Source organism: Haemorhous mexicanus, chromosome 24 (genome assembly GCF_027477595.1).
Source record: "Haemorhous mexicanus isolate bHaeMex1 chromosome 24, bHaeMex1.pri, whole genome shotgun sequence".
NCBI classification, from domain to species: domain Eukaryota; kingdom Metazoa; phylum Chordata; class Aves; order Passeriformes; family Fringillidae; genus Haemorhous; species Haemorhous mexicanus.
Window position 1 is genome coordinate 7429706 of NC_082364.1, and position 21060 is coordinate 7450765.

Below are 21060 nucleotides of genomic sequence, written 5' to 3' on the forward strand. Positions count from 1 at the left end.
GGAGGGAGGGCGCTGGCAGGCACTTCATGAGCTGTCATCTTCTGTTCTGCCCCGCAAAAACAAATAAATAACTGAGAGCAGATCTGTCCTGGCAGTGCACTGTGGGGTTGTGGCTTGTCCTGTCCCACAGTGCTGAGCTGGGTGACACCTCTGGACAGATGGGATGTGGGTCGGGGCACACTGCCAGGGATGCTCAGAGGAACTTGCTGGGCTGAGCAATGCCAGGATCCCGAGGGAAAGTTTTCCAGTGCTCCCCACTGGGCAGTGGCAGTCCTATTAAGGGTTTCGTGTCCTCTTTGCAGCAAAACCTGCTTGTGCATTCACACAGGAGCCACACAGCAGCTCTGCTGGGGCTTTCTGTCTGTCTTTCTGTCTCATGTCCCAGGAACTCCATTCGCCACTGCCCATCTGGCTGAAAGCCCAGGGCAGCAACGGGAAGATTTCCACTGACTTCAGTCTGTCTTGGATCAGGTCCAGGGTGGGAGCAGGATTAAGATATCCACTCACTCCCTGATGGCCTGGACAATGGCCAATGCCAGTGGCGCACTTAGCGTGGCCCCTCCTGCTCAGAGCCATCCTGACTGCTCAGCTCCTCCAAGCCCCACATCCCTCAGAGAAAGCCACAAGTTGTCCCACCACTATGCCACAGATGGCCTGTGTGTCTGCCTGGCTGAGGACAGACCTTCTTTGGGGCAGGGATCATCCATGTGTGTTTCCAGCACAGCAGTCTGCTCTGAACATAAACAATAACAAGGGACGAGGTTTTTCTGCTGCAATGGTGTGAAAAAACCCCAGATTAACTTTCCCACTCCTTTTCTTTCTCTCTCTGCATCTGAGAGCAAGAAACACAATTTATTACAGTCCTATCAAATTAGAGCTGTAGCTCAGGCTTTCCGTGGTCAATTATGCTCCGCAGCGGAATGCTGGAGCCGGGCGTTCGCTGGCGGCGCTTTGTTCCACCAACGCCTCCCCGCAGGGCTGGCTCTGAGCTGCGTGGGCAGGGGCAGAGAGAGCCCTGGGGAGCTGCCAGCAGCCCCGGCCCCACCATGCCGAGGGTCCTCGGTCATCCCTCAGGTGTGTTTGGCATCCAAAGGGAAACATGTCAGGAAAATGGGGGATGTGAGGCTGGGCTTGAGTTTGGCCAGCTGCGTTTTGAGGGCAATTATATTTTGAGCTGAACCTGTGCCAAATTCAGTGGGTTCCACTAGATTTGTTTCTACCAGGGAATGAAACACACTGGATTGAAAGGGGAAAAAATGCTCCCACCAAACAATTCAGGCCTTTGCCCCCTGCAGCTCTTCTTTCATGCCCATCCCTGCCTCCGCCAGCCGGTTCCCACCAAAGGCTCCCTGGGAGCTGCTCCCCCGCGCGCCCCGCTCCAGCTCCACTCGCCCCTTGCCTATTGAAGGCTCTTCCAGAAGAGTGCAGAGCTCAACCCGCTGCTTTTCCAGTGCAAGCTGGCTCCTGTTAGCAGAAGCAGATTTGGGAAAGGTTATGTTCTTCAGGAAAATGGTTCTGGTTTTGGGCTAACAAAAGCGAGTTATGTTTGACGGAGGATGCACCTTGGCGAGTCCTCGCTGTCAGTCAGGCCTGAGGCACACAACACGCAGCAAGCACGCGACCTGCCACCCTGCACCACTGCCACCCCGTGTTTATGAGAAGCTGTCACTGCACGGCTTCAATCCCTCATAAAAAAGAAATTTAAAAAAAAAAGAAATCCAGGTTTTGAAGGGCATATCTTAAAGATTGCAGAGAGTCATCTAGTTATGTAAAAATAAAGTATGAATTTTAATGTGAGGCATTAACATGAGCTCTTTTAGGAATAACTACAGGACTTCATGATGAACGTATTAGAGCCCTGCTCCAGCACAGGTGCCTGCCAGTCTTCATAAATCAGCTTCAACAAGTTAATTCTTCATAAGGGAAGAGGAATGTGAATTTCAGGGATGGATGAATGGGCACATAATAAAAGAAGGTGCATGACTTAGAGCACAGGTCCTGGCAGGTGGGAAGAGGAGGGCTGTGTCAGGCATAACAGGAGACGATGAGAGTTTTGGGAGAGGTCTTTTGTATCCCAACAAAGGGCAGTAGGTTGCAAAAGTTGATCTTACCTATTGCTTCTATCATGATATTTTCTGGAGACACCCGGGATGACTGGGTGTTGTTAGAGGTGCCAGGAATGCTCAGTGTCATGCAGAAGGCAAGGCACTGCCGGCCATCTGAATGTTGCTGTGGTGCAGAGAGCAGGCCCAGGGCAATGCCGTGGCTCCTGTCCTTGGACAGTATTTGTCACAGAGCTGCTCTCAGGGAGCAGCGCGTCCGTCCTCCCCACACGTGGGGATGCTTCTCACACTAAGCCTGTTCAAAAGGTTGCTGAGATGTTCCCTGTGAATAGAGCTTGCTGCTGAGCCAGGCTGCTTTTATTTGTTGTTGATTTTATTGATGTTATTGACTTTTCCACGGGGCACTTTGGGGACGTTTGCATGACCGCGTGTGCAGGCGCTGCAGATTGCTTGATGGTACAATGCTTAACTCGTGCTCTGCACGGGCACCAGAGACACATTTTTATTAAGAATCTGTGGTAGTTGTTGCTTTTGTGTTTATGATAAAATGTAAAATGCAGTCCTCACTGCTGCTGTCCCACTGTGGCCACAGGCTAAGGCAGAGTGATGAGGTGTCATGCAAGCACTTCCCAGACAGCAGCAGCCAGACCCAGCGCTAGGGCTGGCTGCAAGAGCTCCCAGGCTCTCTGTCAGCGTCCCAACAGGTAGGGAGCATGTGCAGGATGGCAGCATGGCCAGCCCAGACACCAGAGCACGGCTGCTGCTGCTGCTGGGCTGCTCCCAAGCTCAGTTCCTGCAGGCGAGGGTTGAACCTTGCAGGAATTTGTGTAATTGCCAGATGGCAGCTACCAGGGGTGAACGAGGTCAGATGCACCTGAAAATTTCAGAGTTTCTAACCCAAGGTCACCGTCTCCTCAAAGGCTGGGCATCTGCTGGTGCTGGACGAGCTGCTCCAGAGCAATGACCTGTGGCCACCAGGAAGGTGATGGAGTCAGAGGTGTCACTGGGAAGAGGGGGATTAAGATACAGACCCTCCTGACTGCAGCCTCTCCCTGAGGCATTTCTTCATGTCCTTGCCACCCCTTCCCTCTGCATCCCTGCTGTCCACTTCTCTCGGGCAGCCAGCATCATGACATTAAGTGTTTTAACCAGAGCTTTTATAGATTGAGCTCTGGAAATGTGATGTTAACACAGCTACGCAGACAAACACCATTAATATTTCAATATGTGGGTGAGGACAGGGAGAACAGCCTTTCCTCCGTAAATAAAACAGGATCACTTGTTTTCTGCTCCAAGACTTGTCGCCTGCCTGAGACAGTAATATTTTAAAGTTGATTGGATCTTAAAATTGTAAGAGGTCCCCAGTGGCCCGACTTTAGCTGGCATTATCAGCTCAGCCATTGTCTTATGAAGCAATCTCCTCTTGAACCATCCTGTGCTCCCTCATCCTTTAAACACGTGCAGCCGGAAGCAGCTCGATTCTCTCCGGCTGGGGCTGGGTGGTGATGGTGAGGAATGAAGATGAATATCCTCCTGCCTGTGACCTTGGCAGCAGCCAGCCTTGTCCTTGGCACTCGGAGCACCTCCAAAGGTTCCTGTTTGCTTTTCTTCACTCTCCAGGGACAGGTTGACAGTGCTGTCCTTCAGGCTGAAAAACACGTCAGAGGGAAAAGCTGGGGGAGCAGGAGGGAGCGAGTGACGTCCTGCAGTGCACGAGGGCCAAGTGGACCATGCACTGGGCAGGGAGGGCATGGGGGCAGCTCCCTGCCATGGGCTCTGCTCTTGGGGCCAAGCACCAGCACCATCCCCCAGCAAGGAGCACCAGTCCTGCAGCACACAGCAGCCTCCAAAGGTCCCAGGGCAGTGTGATGGCATGATTCTTGCTGTCGTGATGGATTAAAACCTGGTCCTGCTGTGGGGAGGACAAAGCAGGGAGTCCTGGGGGAGGGTGAGATGGGAGCCAGGAGCTGCTGTGGTGCTTCAGGCAAGAAAGATGATTTTAGTTTTAGAAGAAAGACTTGGGCATGTCCCCACAGTAATTAAGTGGGGATTTACACACTGGAGTTGTAAGGATGATTTCTAGAAAATGGGGATAGACAGCTCTGGAAATCAGGAAGAAGAGAAGCAAAGGCATGAGGTGTGCTGACAGGATTGGCTGAGGGAGTGCTGACAGTGCCATGCCTGCCCAGGAAGAGAGAAATCCTGATGGCATGTGGCTGGGCAGAGGGACAGGGAAAGGCAAAGTGATCCTTAGTGGTTAGGAATGAAAGTAAGGCAAATTCAGGCAAGAAATATGGGACAAAATCTTAGCAGCATGGTCATAAAACATGGGAACAGTTTACCTAGGGATGGCAGTGCAGCTTCCCAGAGTCTTTAAATCAACACCAGATACCACACGATCTCCAGGCAGAGAGCATCTGCAATCTTCTGAAGGCCTCCTTTGGCTACGCTACCTCTGCTCTTAATTAGGGTGGGTTTAAAAAATTAAAAATCCTACTAGCTGATTTGCCTTTGCAGTGAATTTCCCCATTGGTTTCCATCTGAGTCCCATGAAACCAGGACTGTGTGTCTGCTGATCTTATTTCCAGCTTCAGATAATTCTTCCAAAATGCCCTCTTGTACAAATTGAGCCCAATACGTGTGTGCTGTGGTAGCTAGGAGACTGGCAGGAACAGTGCTCTCTGTGATTATCCAAAGCAGTTGTCATGTTATTCTCATTGCTAATGGTATATAATTATGTATTAAGGCTCTCTCCAGGTAGAGCATCTTGGGGCAATCAGAGCACACAGCAGAGGACACGGAAAAGACCTCAAGACAAGTCACTTTGTCCCTCTGGAAAGGGAAATAATTGTCCCAGAACATATTGTTGGCATTTTTGCTGCCTGCCATGAAAGCAGATCCGTTGCAGGGAGCTGGGACGTGGTGTGGTCAGAGCCAGCAGAGCAGGATCCTTTCTCCACGGTGCATGCAGCACTGCTGCTCAGAGCCACGCAGCCGTTCATCCAGGAGTGCATTCCCCTCCTTCCCTTTCCTTATCACCTTGGTTCTGGCTGGGGGATTTGCCTAGCCCTGGTCTGCCCACTCTGACGATCCAGGCTGATCCTGACCCTCTCCAGGCTGCCTGTGGCTGGGAAGAGGATTATCTGTGCTGGGCTGCTCTCCAGGGGCTGTGGGGCTGTAGGCTTGCTCCTCAGCCTCAGCTGGCGCCTGCCACTGGGCCCAGCCAGCCTGTCCTCTGCAGAGGCTCACGGACCAAAAACATCATCCCAAGCTGCACTGCTGCCCTGGACACGGACCCGAGGTGGGGGAGAAGGCAGGAGTGACAGCACCAAGCGTGTGACACCAGTCGTGGGGCAATCAGAGAGGTGGGACTCTGTGCTGACACATGCCACGAGTCCTGGGCTTGCACAGATACCTACAGGGGGATTCAGCCAGGGCTTCTTGTCCTCCCCTGGAAACAAAGAACGAACAATCTAATTCCTGCAGGAAACTCTCCTTCCCTCTGGAAACAAGGGATTATGTCTAGCGAGGCAGCTTGTGCCCTTCAGACCTCCCTCTAACTGCTGGAGCAGTGAAACAGCCGCCCAAGGGAAGCCCGTGGGCTCTGGGCAGCATCCCCACCCGGCCCCGGCTCCATCGCCCGCTCCCTCCCGGAGCCGCTTCTCCTCCCGCCCTCTGCTCGCAGCTCCCTGTGTTCGGGAGACACCACAAGACCAACTGCAGCAACAGCAGCGCTGCCACCGGGGAATGGCAGCCCAGAACGGCCTGGGGTGGTTTTTGGGCTGTTAACGAGCAGAGGGTTGAGTGTCCAACCTTGCACAGGGAAGGGCAAGGGCATTGCAGATACACCTGGCAAGGAACATCCCACTGCCCCTGGGGCTCCCTGCTGCAAAAGGCAGCTCCTGTCAGGGGTGTTGGTGAGCAGAGCACTGAAAATGGAAGCATGCAACAGGTTGGGAGACTCGTGGGGACATAGATGGGATAGAAACATCCAGAGTCAACGGTGAGGACAGCGGGGGAGCCTTCCACGCTGCTGCCCAGCCCTCGGGACATGGCTGAGGGCTCACTGCAGACACCACTGCAGGCATTTCCCCTCCAAGAAAGGGCTGGGCTTTGCCAGTGTGATGGCCCTGGGGATCCAGAGCCACCTTCTCTGTCGTTGTGAGGAGTTTTATTCTGGCTGGCAGGAACAATGAGAACAAACACCACTGAGCGCTGGCTGGCGATGAAAGTTTCTCTGAACTGACAGAGATTTGCTTCAAAGGGGCCTGTGAAGAGGTTCCATTTAATTATGAGGCAGAAAGTGCCACATAACTAATATATATGCACACAAATATATATCCAGGCATGTGGCCATCCCCAAAAGACTGGGCACTGCAAAGAGCCAGGCAGACCCTTTGGTGCTGCAGCCCTGGCAGCTCATGGACCAGACTGCTGCACTGGAGTCACGTTGCAGCCAAAGGGACATGAAACCCAGTTTTATTTTTAACTTGGCTGGAGGGAAAGTGGAAGGAATATCTTACAGTGGAAGAAGTAGATGAGGACCCTGGAGATCTCAGCTCAGTTCTTGGCTGTGCTACAAATTCCCCATGCGACCTTAAGGAGGTCACTTCATCTCTCTGTGCTTCATTTCCCTTCTGCAAAGTTTGGAGAGCGTGATCCTCCCTCTGGTCTTGTCTGTTGGGTCGGGAGCAGACACCAATTTTATCCCCTTGCAAGTGCAGGGCAGGAGAGCGCTCTGTCTGGGGAAGGTGCTGGGCAGTTTCCCCAGCTGTGCCCTCACACAGGCTGCGTGGTTTTTCAGAACAGAGTTCCCCCCAGATTTCCCAGGAACAGGGGGTTTTGAGCAGGCCTTAGGAAAGCAGAAGGATTTGCACTCTGTAACGTGCCCTGAGTGGCCGGAGCGGATGGGTCAGTAGGTGCCACTCGACTCGGCAGATGATTGTTTTCTTTTCCAAAACACGGTGTCTGCTAGGCCCTATCACACCATTATCCACCCATTTATGCTCCCCCGGCTGCAGTTAGTGCTGGGGAATGGCTCTCCCTGACTGTCACCTCTCCTGCCTTGGCACTGACTGACAGCCCGTGCCCTGCTCGCGGCCCCGCGCTGCTGCCGGCGGCTCCCCCAGCTCGGGGATGAAACATTGCTGCAGCACCCGGCAATTTGTGGCCATTTGGATCCCATCCATCGGCGGGGAGGCGGCAGAGAGACAAGTCCCTGATTCCAGAGGGACCCCCTGTGCCCATGGCCTGGGAGGCCATGCTCACACCAACCCCTGCTTTGCCCCTTCCCCCCCTTTCCTCTGCTCACCCTGTTCTGCTCTCTCTCCTGCTGGAGGGACACTCCTGGGTCTGGGGGTGCCCTGTCCCGGTGGGGCCTGGGCGGCTGCGGCAACTTCTGACAAGTTGTGTTTTACGGAGTAGTCGCGGGGTAATCTTGCACGTCCTTGTTTTGTCATTTAGGGCACTTAACGTGTCACAGAGATTTCACTACCCTAAAAGCTTATCTGTCAGCAGGAGAGAGTTATTCCAGTAAAAGGGTATCATCAGCGGCAGTGGGAGGAAAAAAAGAGACAAAAATCGTGTCTGAAGGTTTTCTATTCCAGGCTCTCTGCAGCCGACCTTGAGCCGATGCAGCTGCACCCGGCGGCTCCCAGGGCCAGTGGGCAGCACTGGCAGCGGTGCCAGGGTGGGCTCAGCAGTGTCCCCAGCACATCCCTGCACCTCCAGCATCCAGCTCAGCCCCAGCAGACCCGGGGATGTTGCTTGAGGGCCACTGTTTCATCCCCTGCCCCTACAAGGTTGATGCTGTCCGTGCTGCGGCTCCCAGAGGGCAGAAGTTCCTCATTGTGGTGGAGCCAGCAGCTGTGCCTGGGGGCAGGAGGACTTCTCTAAAAAGAGAGAATGGGAGCAGACCACACTGAAGGTGGGCAGAAGTGTAGCATGAGCTGCTATTTTTCCTGATTTCTGTGGCTTGCACCCAAATAGTGCAGTGTGGACTGATGGAGAGGATGAGAGGTGCAGGGAAGGGCAGAGAAAAGATGAGGGAGGGAGGATGGGAAGGAGGGAGGGATAACTGGCTGCTCTTTTTGCCATCGTGGGAAGCTCAAATGGCTCATGTCTGGAGGGAGTTTCCACATGGGAAAGTCCATGCTGGCAGCGACTGGAGCTGTGGGGACTCCTGTTCCAAACGGGAGCACAAAGCCCTGGTGCAGTGGCAGGTTTAAGGTGCTCTTAAACACCTCCACAAGCCCTAAGGGGTGGAGCCAAGTGCTCCCCAACACTCTGTATTTGCCTTGGAGGATTTCTTTTAATTACCACATCCAAAAAAAGAGTTATTTGCATCCCTGTATCTGGAACCTCCATGCCTGTGTGATGCTGATGGAGCTCTCAGAGCTGGTGTGAGGGCTCCTACAGAAGGGAATGGTGCAAAGCCAGGGGGTCCTTGCTGTTCCCCCTCCCCAGCCCCTGCTGCAGGAGGGAGCTTTGTTTCCAGCCCAAAATAACACTGGCTTTGGTGGGGTTTATCTGTGCTCCGCCGAGTGCGTGACAAATTTGTGCTAAATTGGAACCTCAAATGATGCCAGCACAGAAAACCACGAGTGCTATTGCATAACACAGGGAGATGAGATAAAAATCCTCCATACAGCACCGTTACTTCAGAAGCAAGAATAAACAATATTTAAAAATGTATAAATGCAGGTGGCATATTTTCCTTAAAAAATGTTTCAAGAAAAACAAAAGCATCTTAACAAGGAATAAAATATGAAAAGCAGGAGAAGTAGGTCAGAAAGAAGTCAAAGGAAGGGGGAAAAACTAACAACATGGAAATGAAAGACAAAGTGAATTCTGGTGGCACGTGGCTGTGATGTGGGTCTGGGGAGCTGCTGGGACAAGGGTGAACTGCGTGTCCTCAGCTCCGACACATCCCAGGGCCCCAGCAGCTCCACAGGGATGCACCCAGGCATCTCTGCAGGTGCTGCCTGTGGTGGATAACCCTGTGCAGGGATGTCCCTCAGCTCTGGCCTGCTCCAAGCCTGCCCACAGAGAAAACAAACCTCTCTGGAATTGCCAGCTTACCTGGGAGTTGGTGACAGAGGAGAGAGACATTTCACAGACTCATTTATTTGCCCCATTAACCATTTTAACGGCCTCTCTGCAATAACAGTCATTCCCAGGGCTGGCAGAGCAGGTGTTCCAACAATCAGCAGGATTGAGAAGCCCTGGATGGCCGTTATTATTAATGCCCATAATAAAAACATGCCTGGGAGCTGCACACCCCGCGCTTCATTACACCCTCCGGTTTATGGGCCAGCAGCTCCCACTCCAGGACAGCCCAGGGGAGCAGCAGTTCACCTGGCAGCGTGGGGAGCACCAAAGAAAGGCTGTCCAAAACCACCATCTTTCAACTGTTTTATTGTGTCGTGAAAGACTGCACCTAAAACCAGGCGCAAGGAGTATCAAACAGCGTGTTTTACCAGAACACCCGAGCCCGGGCGCTGCCGACTCCCGCTCAAACTGAAAAGCAGCAGCAACTCAGGCTTCTGTCTGCATTGAACAGCTGGCAAGAAACAAGGTAACCCAGGGTGCAGCTTCCCAAGAGACTGGCAAACAAAAAAAACCCAGGAGATGCATCTAGTGTGTGCTACAGGCTGGTGTGGCGGGAGGGGAAATCAGCTGGCAGCTTTGTCACTTTCCCCGTTCTCAATCAGTTTCCTTTTCTTCTCATCCGTTTTCCTCTTGAAGATGTGGTCTCTGTAGAACTGGAGTTCTTTGATGCTTTCCCTGATGTCATCAAGTGCTCTGAAAGAGAATTAAGGAGGGTTTCAAAGAGCCTGGGTACATCTCCAGCTATGCCCACATCCTAATGCCGCGGAAAACTTCCAGGCTGCAGGAAACCAAACTGACGCACAGGGAAGGTGCATCTGTCAGACATGAAAATAACACTCATTGTCTCAGGGAAGCAATAAAAGTCCAGTGGTGCCAACGTGCCAGGGAGTAACTCACAGCTTATTAGTTTATGTCAGCCTGGGACACAGCTGCTGGAAACCAACAGGGTCTGCAGCATTGGCTATCAGAAACAATTCAACCTGAGGGAAGAGACAGGGCTCCAGAGAGCTGCCAGCTCCAGCCAGGGCACGCTCAGGGCTCAGCTCCCTGCAGCAGCACATCAACCACGACTTCAGCCAGGACGTCTGTGACAGCCAGCCCTCCTCCCCCTCTGTGTGTACCAGAGCCTCCCTCCTGCTCAGCACAGGCACATCAGAGAAGAGCCACAGAGGTTCCCTGGCTACCTCTCTGGCACATTCCAAGCTCAGGAAATAGCAGCAGGACTCTCACCCCCATCCCCCCCTATTCACAGTTCTCAAATTTTTGTGTTTCTGTGACCACCTCTGCCCAAAAAAAGGGCAGATGACCCCCATTAAGTGACTGTTTGCATGGTCAACAAACATGCACTTTGAAGAGCAGAGTGATTCAGAAGGCCTGAGGAAACCTCTGGCTCTCTGGATTTTAACAGTCCCTTTCCCTGTAATATCTAGGCTTTGGACAGGAGAATTCAAACATCTGACAGGGTGCAGAAGCCATCTCCACCTGCATCAGCCACAGGAGGCTGGAATTCACAGGGAGCCCCATATCCTGCTCAGGAAGAGCAGAGCTCTCTGCAGGACAAGCCCTGCTGTCAGTGACAGAGGCACAAAGCCCACCTGTGAGAAGCCGCCTTCTTTGGTGCAAACTCGTATTCCTCTGGATACCAGCGCCTGGGAGCAGAAAAATTGCCACTTAGAAAGAAAACTGGGATTCAAAGGCATGTCTGGTGGCTGCTGTGGGTTTGTTACACTCGGTGAAGGAACCTTGGTTTCACTGACACCCAGAGAAGCCACAGCCCTGTGAGTCCCCCTGCTTGATCTGCAGAGTCCCACAAACACCCCAGGGGTATCTTTCAAACCACTTAACTGGGGGAACATTTACCTGCAAAGTTCCTTGACAGTGCTCACATCAATGATCCTGTAATGAAGGTGCCTCATGAACTGTGGCATGTATTTGTCAAGGAATTTCTTATCTGCATGAACAGAGTTACCTACAAAGACACAAACAAGATGTTTCTTCAAACAGAAGAAAACAGAGCAACATGGAAACGAGCAGCAGGCAGAGCGAGCTGGGAGAGATCACAGGGGAAGAAAAGCCATTCACAAGCAGCTCATTTATCCCATTTTCTAGCAAATATGATTGTAAAGGTTTGTCAGATTTTCATTGCAGGATCACGCGGGGTTTAATACTAATACCTCTAGTAATCCCTCAGTTACTACTCCCACAATTTGTGTCACACAGATAAATATCAAAGAATTATGCCAACATCGGGTTTCTCGCCAAGTGAAAGGGGCCATTGGTATTAATTCCACTCAGCACCTATCACATATGAAATTCTGAAAGCAGTTCTGGGTAACAGGACACCTGGAAGATCCTTATTTGGCCTTTGGTTGGATAGCCAGGGAGGAAAAGACACAGCACAGAACAGGAACCCATCCCTGCCCCACGTGCCAGGGGGTGCTGGCATCCTGCTGGGAGTGCAGGATGATGTGTGCTGCAGTGCAGAGAGAAGGTGCCTCACCTGCCAGAGGACAGAGCCCTGGGGGCGTCTGCTGCCGCACGAAGGACAGGAACTCGTACTCCGCCTGCTGCAGCGAGATTTTACTCTCCTTCACAGCCTTGGTAAGGCCAGACTGCAAAAAAGAGCCAAGCCATAAATCAGAAACACCCTGTCACAGACACTGCCAGGAATGCTCCAGTTCTCAAGTAAATGTTTAACTCTGCAGTGAAAGGTCGACCCTTGGAGTGCTGCTTGCTCCCCAGGTGCCCCCTGAACTCTGTATCTCAGTTCTCTAGGGCACCCCCAGCCTCTACTCTCCCCAGGGACCTCCTGCTTGGGAAGGAAAACCAAGGCAGGTAAATAGTCTTGACAGCACTGACCTTCCTGTGTGGTTTGGGACTTTTTCCTTCCCTTTTTTTGATTCCTTTGCTCAGAGTTCTTTCCAGTTACCGAGATGTGAGGCGTTGTTTATCCACCTGCACATCCTTGAGCCAGGAGAGCGCTACATCCCTTCACACCCCTGATCCAGGAGAGGCACTCACCTCCCCAGCAGGGAGCAGCAGCTACCAGTGAACACAAATAAACAGAATCCTGCCTTCAGGGTTTATCAAGATTCCTATAAATCAGGAAAGTTCCTCCCTGGTTTTTTTCAATAGCTAAATGTCAAATCCTCTCCAAGTGTTCTCAGTGATTTATTTCCATCTGGCTACGCTATATATTTCCACGACTGTGCAGCAAAAATCTACTTGACAGATCCAAGTGGTGGTTAAAAAATTCATTATGTGGCAGCATTTTCATCTATATTCTAATTGCTTCTCTTCTCTTAGTCAATTAAAAATAAGTAGCTCCTCAGGAGCAGCAAGGACGCATGCTACCATCTCCAATTCGCTCCTGAGCTGAGGCTGAGCTGGAAGCCTCAACTGGGGCAGGGAGAAGCACCCATCACAGTAAATTAATATTCATTTCTCAAACTCTTGCTAATTCTTCCCAGGGAGAGCAAGATGCCGAAGGGGGAGGAGAGGGGGGTTATGGATGTCTTAAAACTTCAGCCCTTAATTGAAAACCAACTTGAATTTCAATTCATCATCAGGGACTGAAAAATCCATTTGCTCTCTTGCTGCTGGCAAGGAGGAACCTTTATTTGGTGGCCCAAAGAACTAAAAATAATCTCTTGCTGCAAAAGTGAAGCTTTGCAAAAGTGAAAAAATCCACAAGGCTTACAGGGCTGAGGGGACAGGCAAAAGCCCAGTGTTTACAGGCCTGGAGTCCTGTAAACATGCACCAGAGTCCACAGGAAGAAATCTGCATTTGACTGGCTCCGGACTGTTCTGCACCAATCCTGCACCTGTTCTTACTCAGGCATTCAAGCTTCACCTCCCCCTTCCCCACTGGAATTATTCTGAATTATTTTATGCAAGACTTCAGCAGCAGGAGCTGTCAGAATCTGAACCCAACCCAGCCTGCACCAGGGCTCCCACAGAGGCAGGAGGTGGCCAGCAGCTCTGTGAGAGAACCAAGGAACCAAACCCCAATTCCCAACCTCCCACTGGGAGAAAGGAGGCTGAGCCCCTGCCTCAGGAGATGCGAGCCAGTGGCACACCCCTGAGTGACAGATCCCCTTCTGGCCCCCCTGCCTGCTCCAGCCCTCCCAGGGGAGCCTCACTGCTGCTGCTGTGCTGATGCTTCCCACTCCCAGACCAGGAATAAGCTTCCAGCACTCTTCCAACTTATCAGAAAGCAGGCTGCAAAGCACAGGCTGCTTCAGGCAAGCTGGAAGCTGTGGGCTAAAGATCCCCGAGCGCAGTCTGAACGGTGTCACAGATCACTGGTGAGACTTGAGTGAAACATTCCACACAGGCTCCTCAATACAAAATAAGACAGATACTGTCTCCTGTCTTTGAACCCCTCTGTGTGGCTGCAGACTGCTCAGCAGGAATTGACCCTGCTGAGGCCGTCCTGCAGCTGATCACTCAGAATTACACGTCCTGCAGCTCATCATACTGCAGCTCATCGCTCAGAATTACACGTTCTGCAGCTGATCAACCCGAATGGCACGTCCTGAAGCTGATCTCTCAGAATTACACGTCCTGCAGCTCATCACCCAGAATTACACGTCATTGCCATCGCGGCCAAGGCACAGAAGGGTTTTTACCTTCCCGTGATGCTCCTTGCACCACTCGGACATGCTCTCCAGCAGCTCGTCGGGCTGGTTGATAATCAGGTTCGGGCCCTGTCGGGGACAGGGAAACACAGAGGTAACGGCAGGAAAAGTTTAGGAGCCTGTAGAAGTTGGGTGCCGAGCACAGGCGGGGCGCGGCGGTGCCAGCCTGCGGGCACACCGTGCGCTCTGACGCAGCCCCGCGCTCCGCTCTCGCTGCCGCGCTCCCGGCGCGGAGCAGCGATCCCAGCGCGGCCGGAGCCGGGACCGCCCGCCGTTACTTTGTTCCAGCATCCCCCGGATTGCCCGCGGGGCCCCGCGCGGCTCACCTCGGCCAGCACGTTGAGGTCACAGTCGGTGATCAGACACGCCATCTCCAGGATCTGGTCCTTCTCCACGTCCAGGCCCGTCATCTGCCAGGGGCGAGCGGCAGCGTCAGCGCGCCCGGGGCCCCGCGCCCCCCGTCCCGTCCGCTCCTTACCCGCGCCCCCCGCCGCCCCGCGCCGCCGCCTCGCACCTCCAGGTCCACCCAGACCATGCGCTGCCCCATGTCGCCGCCGGCCATGGCCGCCGCCCTCCGCCGGCCCCGCAACAACCGCCCGGCGCAGATCCGCAGGCGGCCCAGGCCGGCGCGGCCGCCGCCCAGCATCGCCGCCGCACTACAGCTCCCGGCGAGCCCCGCGCCGCCGCCTCCGCTCCATGGGGGTAAGGCGCCGCAAGGGCTGCTGGGAGATGTAGTCCGCGGTTGTCGGGGGCGCTCCTCCGCTGCCCCGGCCTCAAAAGGCGGAGGTTCACCCAGGGGCTTTCCCCAGGGAGACTTTTAATGTTCTCCAAGAAAATACTGTAATATTTTAAATGGACAACAGGGAGTGGGTCCATATTGAGAGAGTAGGTTTGGATTACGTATTAGGGAAAAATTCTTTACTGTGAGGGTGCTTAGGCACTGTAACAAGTTACCTATGGAAACTGCGGATGCTCCATCAGTGGAAACGTTCAAGGCCAGGCTGGATGGGGCTCTGAGCAGCCTGGTCTGCTGGAAGGTGTCCCTGCCTCTGGCAGGGGGTTGGAGTGAGGTGGTCTTTGATGTACCTACCAACCCAGACCAATGTGTGATTCTGTGAGTGTGTAAAAAACAACATGGGGAATGTTCCAGATGCCAGGCAGCATCTGTCCCACCTCAACTCTGCTTAAAATGCCAGACCCTTCCATCTGACACAGATGTTCCTTTCTCCTAGAAAAATACTAACAGCACTTATCTGTGACACGAGGACAGCGTGGTGGTTTCTCCAAGACTTCACCATGCCTTTCTCATCCCGTGAAAAGCCCTGAAGTGTGCGTTAACACATTTAATACTGAGACCAGAGTTTGGCAGGACTGCACTGCTGGTATTTTTACAAACACTAAAAGGTGACTTCACTGGGGTTTTTTTGGGGTGGGGGAGGGGGTTTATACATGTACTCGGTGAGAAACAGGTCACGTTTGCTTTGCCCTCAAGTCCCTCAGTGCCGCGCAGAGTGCCACTTGGCCTCTCTGTAGCTGTCCCTGCGGTGCTCGTAGCTCCAGCCGTCGCGGTGCCGGTCGTCGTAGTGCCGGTCGTCGTAGTGCTCCTCGCGGCCCCGGTAGTGGTGCTCGCCCTCATGGCCCCTCTCCTCGAAGCCGTACTCGTCGCGCTTGCCGCGGCCGTACTCGGGGCCGCAGTCCCCGAAGCGCTCGCGGCCGAAGTGGCGGCTGTCGGGGCTGTAGGGGTGGGTGCCCAGCCGGGCCTTGCGTGGCCCCTCGGGGCGCCGCGGCCCCGGGGAGCCCGGCACGGCGTGGAAGGAGTGCGGGTAGCCGGGAGGGGCAAAGCTGGGCTGCTCGTACTTGCCCCCGAACTGGGGCTGCTGCCGGGCCGCGCTGTTCATCTGGAAGGGAAATAGGGACAGGGGGGCTCAGTCTGGCACGCTCGCTGCCTGCTGGAGTGCCTGAACCAAACCCCGGGCTGGCCTCCAAGCCACACTGCTCATACCAGAACCTTCCATCACCCAGAGCCCTCCCAGCTGGCCCCCTCTGTAGCAGGAGCTTTAATCCTTCTGGAAGTGCCACTTCACCACTCCAGCAGTGTATTCCCAACAGCTGTGCCCAACAGAGTGTGCACGTACCACCGCTTGTCTCTGCAGGCTCGACGGGAAGCCCGGTGCGGCCATGCCATCCGGAACCCTCTCATACCTGCAGGGAAAACACAGCAGCAGTGTCAGCCTTAAACACACAACGGGGCATCTACACCCCCCTGGTGTTCCCTCTATAGGAAGGAAACACCAAACTGCCCTTGGAAGTAGCCAGAAACACGGTGAGCCATGCAGTGACTGCCTCCATTCCACACTCCTGTGCTGGAGACTCGTACCTGCTGCAGTTGGATGCTGGATGAGGCATCCCGGGAGGGTTGGTGCCAGGAGCTCTGAGCTGGGAACAGGATGGATTGATATCCTGGGCCGCATGACTGCTCCCTGGGAAGAGACAAATATTTCAGGAGAGCCACAAATATCAGTTAAGGAAATGAGGTGTGAAGTGAACTTGCAGAAAATCAACACATTTTGAACAGGTTCTCAAGTTTCCACGTATTGTTTCATCAGCATCTGCAAAAGCACGTGGTCTAGTTACCAAAACAAAGCTCTGCAATCTTAATTCCCACCAGAAAGGGCAGAGATATTGTAGCCAATGTGCCTCATTTGACCACGATCAGATGCGATTTTTGCTGCTCGTGTGGTAATTTAGAACAAATCTTAGAGGTACTGCAGGAATAACCAATAAAAAAACACAGAGGAGGCTCGGCCAAGGGGTTACACTGGCCATGAGGGACAGGAGGGTGTGAGGAGAGCAGAGCTGGCAGGTGAGGGACCCCTTGGTGAGAGGCTCCTGCCATTTACCCTAATAGCTATGATTCTGCTGCAGGCTAGGGCAGTTGGCAGCAGTGCAGGTTCCCCCCAGACAGCTGCTGAAGGTGCCTCCGGTACCTGATCGGAACTGGATGCGCATGGGCCGCCCGTACAGCTTGATCCCGTTAAGCAGCCGCAACCCGTACGGCACAGACTCTTCGTGCTTGAAATTGACGAAGGCGAACTGCTTGGGCCGTCCATCCCGGTCCTTCGGGATCTTCACGGTGATCACGGGCCCCGCCTGGCACCGGGAGCGAAAGCGTTCAGCAAACACTGGGAGGGAGCGGCCGCCGCCGAGCACGTGCGCCCCGCCGAACCCTGTCCCGCGGCGGCCACCGTAGCCCCGCCGGCCATGGCGGCCGCGGCCCCCCCGTCGTGCCCTCCCCCGGTACACGCAGCGCGGGCGCCGGGCGGTACCTGGTGGAAGAGCTCGAAGATGAGCTCCTCGGTGACCTTGGGGTCCAGGTTCCCCACGAAGAGCGTGCGGTTCGCCTCGGCTGCTGCTGCCCCCATGGTCGCGCCGAGACCTGAGCGCCCGCGCTCCCAGCGGCTGCTCCCCCCCGCCCCGCGCGGCGCTTCGCGTGACGTCACCGTGACGTGCTGCGGGGCCCGCCCCTTCCGGCAGGGGCGGGGCCAGGGGAACGGGGCAACGGCAGCGGGGCAACGGCAGCGGGAACGGGGCAGTGGAAACGGGAACGGGAAAATGGAAACGGGAGTACGGGAACAGGAGAACGGAGCTAGTCGTGGGAAAGGGAACGTGGACAGGACCGGGCCCTCCTCAGCACCGGCTCGGCGGCAGCTGCGGGCGCAGGATCCGGGCGGGATGGATCCCGGCGGGACGGGTCCCGGGAATCCCCTGTAATTAACCGATAATGGGCAATAAGCCCCGCTTGCCGTGGGGCAGTCGTTGGTGCAGCACGTGCGGCGGGCCCGCTGTCGCGACAGCGCGTCCCTGTCACGAGCCTGCGTCCCGGTCCCGCCCGGCCGCCGGTGCCGGGGTTTGTCCGTCTCCCCGTTATTGGCACGCTGCCGTGGAACGGAAGGGTGTGACGAGCCGGGGAAAGCCGGGATGCGGGTTAAACCCCCAGATGGGTTTGGGGAGCGGGGGAGCCGCGGGGCTCTGCGTGCCCCGGGCTGCGCTGGAACACGGGGGCTCCTCCCGGGGCTGGATCCCGTCGGAGCGGCTGGGCTGTGCCCGCACAGCCTTCCCCGGGATTTCACTTCTCCGAAGACTCCGGGAAGCATCCTTGGCTCTCCCCAGCCGCTGCAGTCCCCTGGGCATCCCAGAAGATGCTGGATGTAAAACGGGCGTTCTCCATCTGGAAAAATTTTGAGAGGGGCAGTTTAGCCTTCATTTTTCATTAGATCCTCTCGCGTTGCAGCAGATCCGATTTCCCTGTTAATTGGGTGCTGTTCATTTTCTCCACTTCATTACTCGCCGCCGCACCTAGAATTTATATCCATTTGGTTTAATCGCGTTCGCCTGGTTAAATTCCAAACAGTCACTCGTTCAGAAAGGGAATTATTACCGCGCTTTGCCAGGACTTCCACTTTGCCTTAATTTCCCTGGAGCCCCGTTTACCTCGCTCTGCCTGTTTTCCCTGCCTGGGTCCCCTGGAGCCTGGCTGGGAGCGCGTGGTGCCCATGCCATCCTGGCCATCGTGGCTCATTCCACGTGCCCGTGCCACGGCCCTGGCTAGAGGCAGGAAGGAGCTGGTGGGCTCAGGCATTGCCTCGCACAGCCTCACCCAGCCCAGGCTTGAGAAATACACCGTGAGAGAACAGGAGCCACGTCAGGTGCTTCAGAGATGCTCTTGGAGTTGGGGTGTGCTTGTGTGTGTCACTGTTATGTGCCCTTTTTGCTCTTCAAAGGATCAAAGTGGAAAACCAATAAACCTTTGCTTTGGGAGGAAAAGCCCGTTCTTTGGCTGCCTGTTTTCACTCTTGATGAGCAGGGACTTGGAAATATTGCTGAGATTTCAACCAATTCCACTATAGAAGAGGGTGGTGGTGTACTTATTTGGGGAGTTAGTTTGGAGGAGTTTTTTGCTTCACCTTCTTCCTCAGTTTCTCCTGCTTCTCAGCCCACTTCTCCCTGGCAAGAAAATGCAAAAGTAAATAGAGGAAGACTCATTCTGTGGATATTTAGCATCTGTGCCTGTGGCCTCCTGCCTGTGCCTGGTCGGTGAGGGCAGTAGGACACCGGCCTCACCTGTCCCCTTCCAGCTCACAGACATATTTCACCCCTGGCTCCCAGTGGAAGGCTCCTGCTTCGTTCTTCAGCCCCTCCTCCAGCTCCCGGCAGTTCTGCTCAGTGTAGTCCGAGGTGACGATCTCCTGGAAGTCCTCACAAAGCATGCAGGAGCTGGTGGACGGTGGGGCCACAGCCGATGCCTCTCAAGGTGTCACCTCTCAGCCCATCTGGTGCAGAGTGGGGACAAACCGTCCCGGTGAGGATGAAAACTGCCCCAGGGCAGGAACATCCCAGAGCCCCTCGGGCTTTGTTCCCTCAACCCAGAGATGTGACCCCAGGTGCCACAGACCCGAGGTACAGCCCCACACCCCGGTGCCAGGGCTCTCTAGCCACAGCCCAGCCCAGGGGCAGCTCCTGCCGCGGGTGCAGAGCCCGTGGCAGGGGCAGTGCCAGTCCCAGGGGCAGTGGCACTCCTGTCCCCAGGCCCCCCGCCCCAGCTGGGCTCGATGGCACAGCTCCAGCTGCAGCTCCCGCCCGCACGGACAGCGCAGAGGGCTGTCTGTCCCTGGCAGAGCCGGGCTGTGTCTGGCTCGCGCAGCTCGCTCCTCTGGGGCAGCCCGGGAGCGCCTCGGGGCTGCTCACCTGGGCAGAACATCCCATGCAGGGTCCTCAAGTTCTGCATCATAAACGCGCTTGCCCCTTCCCGGCTGCTCCCCATGCTGTGAAATTCTTTCACATACTCCTAAGGGTCAGAATTCTGCCGGTAAAACCTTGGCTCCGTGAAGATCGGTGGCTCCTGCATCCCGCCGAGAGCCAGCTCCGCTGCTCGCTCCTCCCGAGCCGGGCAGCCCCGGCCGCACCTTCAGGGGAGCTCCGCGCTCCGGCCGGGCGCCTTCCTCAGCAGCCCTCAGCTCTCCATCCTCTGCCGAGCCTTGCTTTTTCCGTAGGAATCGCTCCTGAGCAGCCCGGAGGGGACAGGCGGCGGCAGCTCCTCGCCGTCCCCGCCGCACAGAGGCAGCAGAGCCCCGCGCTTCAGCACGGCACGTCCCGCAGCAGCTCGTCCTCCTCCCACTCGCCCAGCTGGAGCCGAAATGATCAAACAGTTTTAGGCTCATTACCGGCTCCAAATCTATGTAATTGGCCTTTGCTTTTTTAAGGCTCCATCGCTGGAAGTGACAGCAGAGGAGCTGCGGCACCATCGTCAAACTAACAAGTGGGAGTGTACATCCGAGGAGTGTTTGCTCCCCAGATCCCTCAGTGAGCCAGACCCGCCACTGCCAAACCCTCTGCTGAGCGTGTCAGGCTTGAAAAGGACATCAGCTAGAAAGATGAATGTGGCAAAGAGGTTTTCTTCTGACAGCAAAGCCAACAATCAGCGCTCCCTGCTACTGCAGCGCTGGGACATGGGGCCCTGCCAGAGCCTTGCTGGCCAGGCAAGCTGGCCCAGGGGCGTTTGCCAGTGCAGCGCCTAGCTTTCCATCCTCAGAGCCTGATTTTGTCACTGAATGACATGATCTGGGGATTAAAGCACAAACTGTCAGCACCCAGAGGCCTCTGAGCAGGAGTGGCAGAGATGTCAGACTGGCCAGACTTACTGCCCTCACTGCCAGCCTGGCACTGCCTGCTCCTGGGAATCACAGAATCCTAGGATGTCCTGGGATTGGCCTGCCATGGGCACAGACACCTTCCACTGTCCCAGGCTGCTCCAAGCCCCAGTGTCCAACCTGGCCTTGGACACATCCCAGGATCTGGGCAGCCTTTGCCAGGGCCTCCCCACCCTCATAGGGAAAGATTTCTTCCTAATACCTGATCTACTCTGTCAGTGTGAAGCCCTTCTCCCTTGTCCTGTCACTCCAGGCTTAAATAGTAGAAACTCTAAACAGGCTCCCTTCAGGCACTAGAAGGCCACGATTAGGTCAGCCCAAAGAGCCACCCCCGGGCTCGTGGCAGTGCCCAGAATGGCTCTGACACTGCAGCTTCCCATCTCCATGAGAGCCTGGCTCCAGACATCTGATTTCCATTTCCCCCGTACTCTTATTTCAATCAAAGTGTGTGATTAGGGCTGCACGAGCTCCATTGTCATCTCCACCTAAGTGCTGCTCTGATGGGTGGAAACAGCATCTCAGTGTTTACAGGGAGGAATG

General features: G+C 55.1%; 2 protein-coding genes across 2 annotated transcripts; both read right to left on the minus strand.

The window, feature by feature from the left end:
- Positions 1 to 9462: 9462 nt before the first annotated feature.
- On the minus strand, positions 9463 to 14476 carry REXO2 (RNA exonuclease 2). The gene is made up of 7 exons (XM_059867137.1): positions 14328 to 14476; positions 14140 to 14223; positions 13805 to 13882; positions 11674 to 11785; positions 11034 to 11142; positions 10769 to 10822; positions 9463 to 9866 (listed from the first exon to the last, which is right to left on the minus strand). Exons 1-7 carry the CDS (start codon positions 14457 to 14459, stop codon positions 9737 to 9739), a joined length of 699 nt encoding a protein of 232 aa, XP_059723120.1. The 5' UTR covers positions 14460 to 14476; the 3' UTR covers positions 9463 to 9736.
- Positions 14477 to 15174: 698 nt separating this feature from the next.
- Positions 15175 to 17308, minus strand: RBM7 (RNA binding motif protein 7). The gene is made up of 5 exons (XM_059867136.1): positions 17140 to 17308; positions 16801 to 16963; positions 16191 to 16293; positions 15949 to 16015; positions 15175 to 15711 (listed from the first exon to the last, which is right to left on the minus strand). The coding sequence occupies exons 1-5, from the start codon at positions 17233 to 17235 to the stop codon at positions 15310 to 15312; spliced, it is 831 nt and encodes a 276-aa protein (XP_059723119.1). The 5' UTR covers positions 17236 to 17308; the 3' UTR covers positions 15175 to 15309.
- Between the last annotated feature and the right edge of the window lie 3752 nt (positions 17309 to 21060).

Coding starts and splice junctions, on each gene's coding strand:
- REXO2 (XM_059867137.1), bottom strand. CDS start 14,459: ATGCTGGGCGGCGGCCGCGCCGGCCTGGGCCGCCTGCGGATCTGCGCC. Junction 13,883..14,139: donor ACCTCAACGTGCTGGCCGAG/GTGAGCCGCGCG, acceptor TGTCCCCGACAG/GGCCCGAACCTGATTATCAA. Junction 9,867..10,768: donor AAGAAGGCGGCTTCTCACAG/GTGGGCTTTGTG, acceptor ATTCTCTTTCAG/AGCACTTGATGACATCAGGG.
- RBM7 (XM_059867136.1), bottom strand. CDS start 17,235: ATGGGGGCAGCAGCAGCCGAGGCGAACCGCACGCTCTTCGTGGGGAAC. Junction 16,016..16,190: donor CCAGCATCCAACTGCAGCAG/GTACGAGTCTCC, acceptor TTTTCCCTGCAG/GTATGAGAGGGTTCCGGATG. Junction 15,712..15,948: donor GCCTGCAGAGACAAGCGGTG/GTACGTGCACAC, acceptor TTTCCCTTCCAG/ATGAACAGCGCGGCCCGGCA.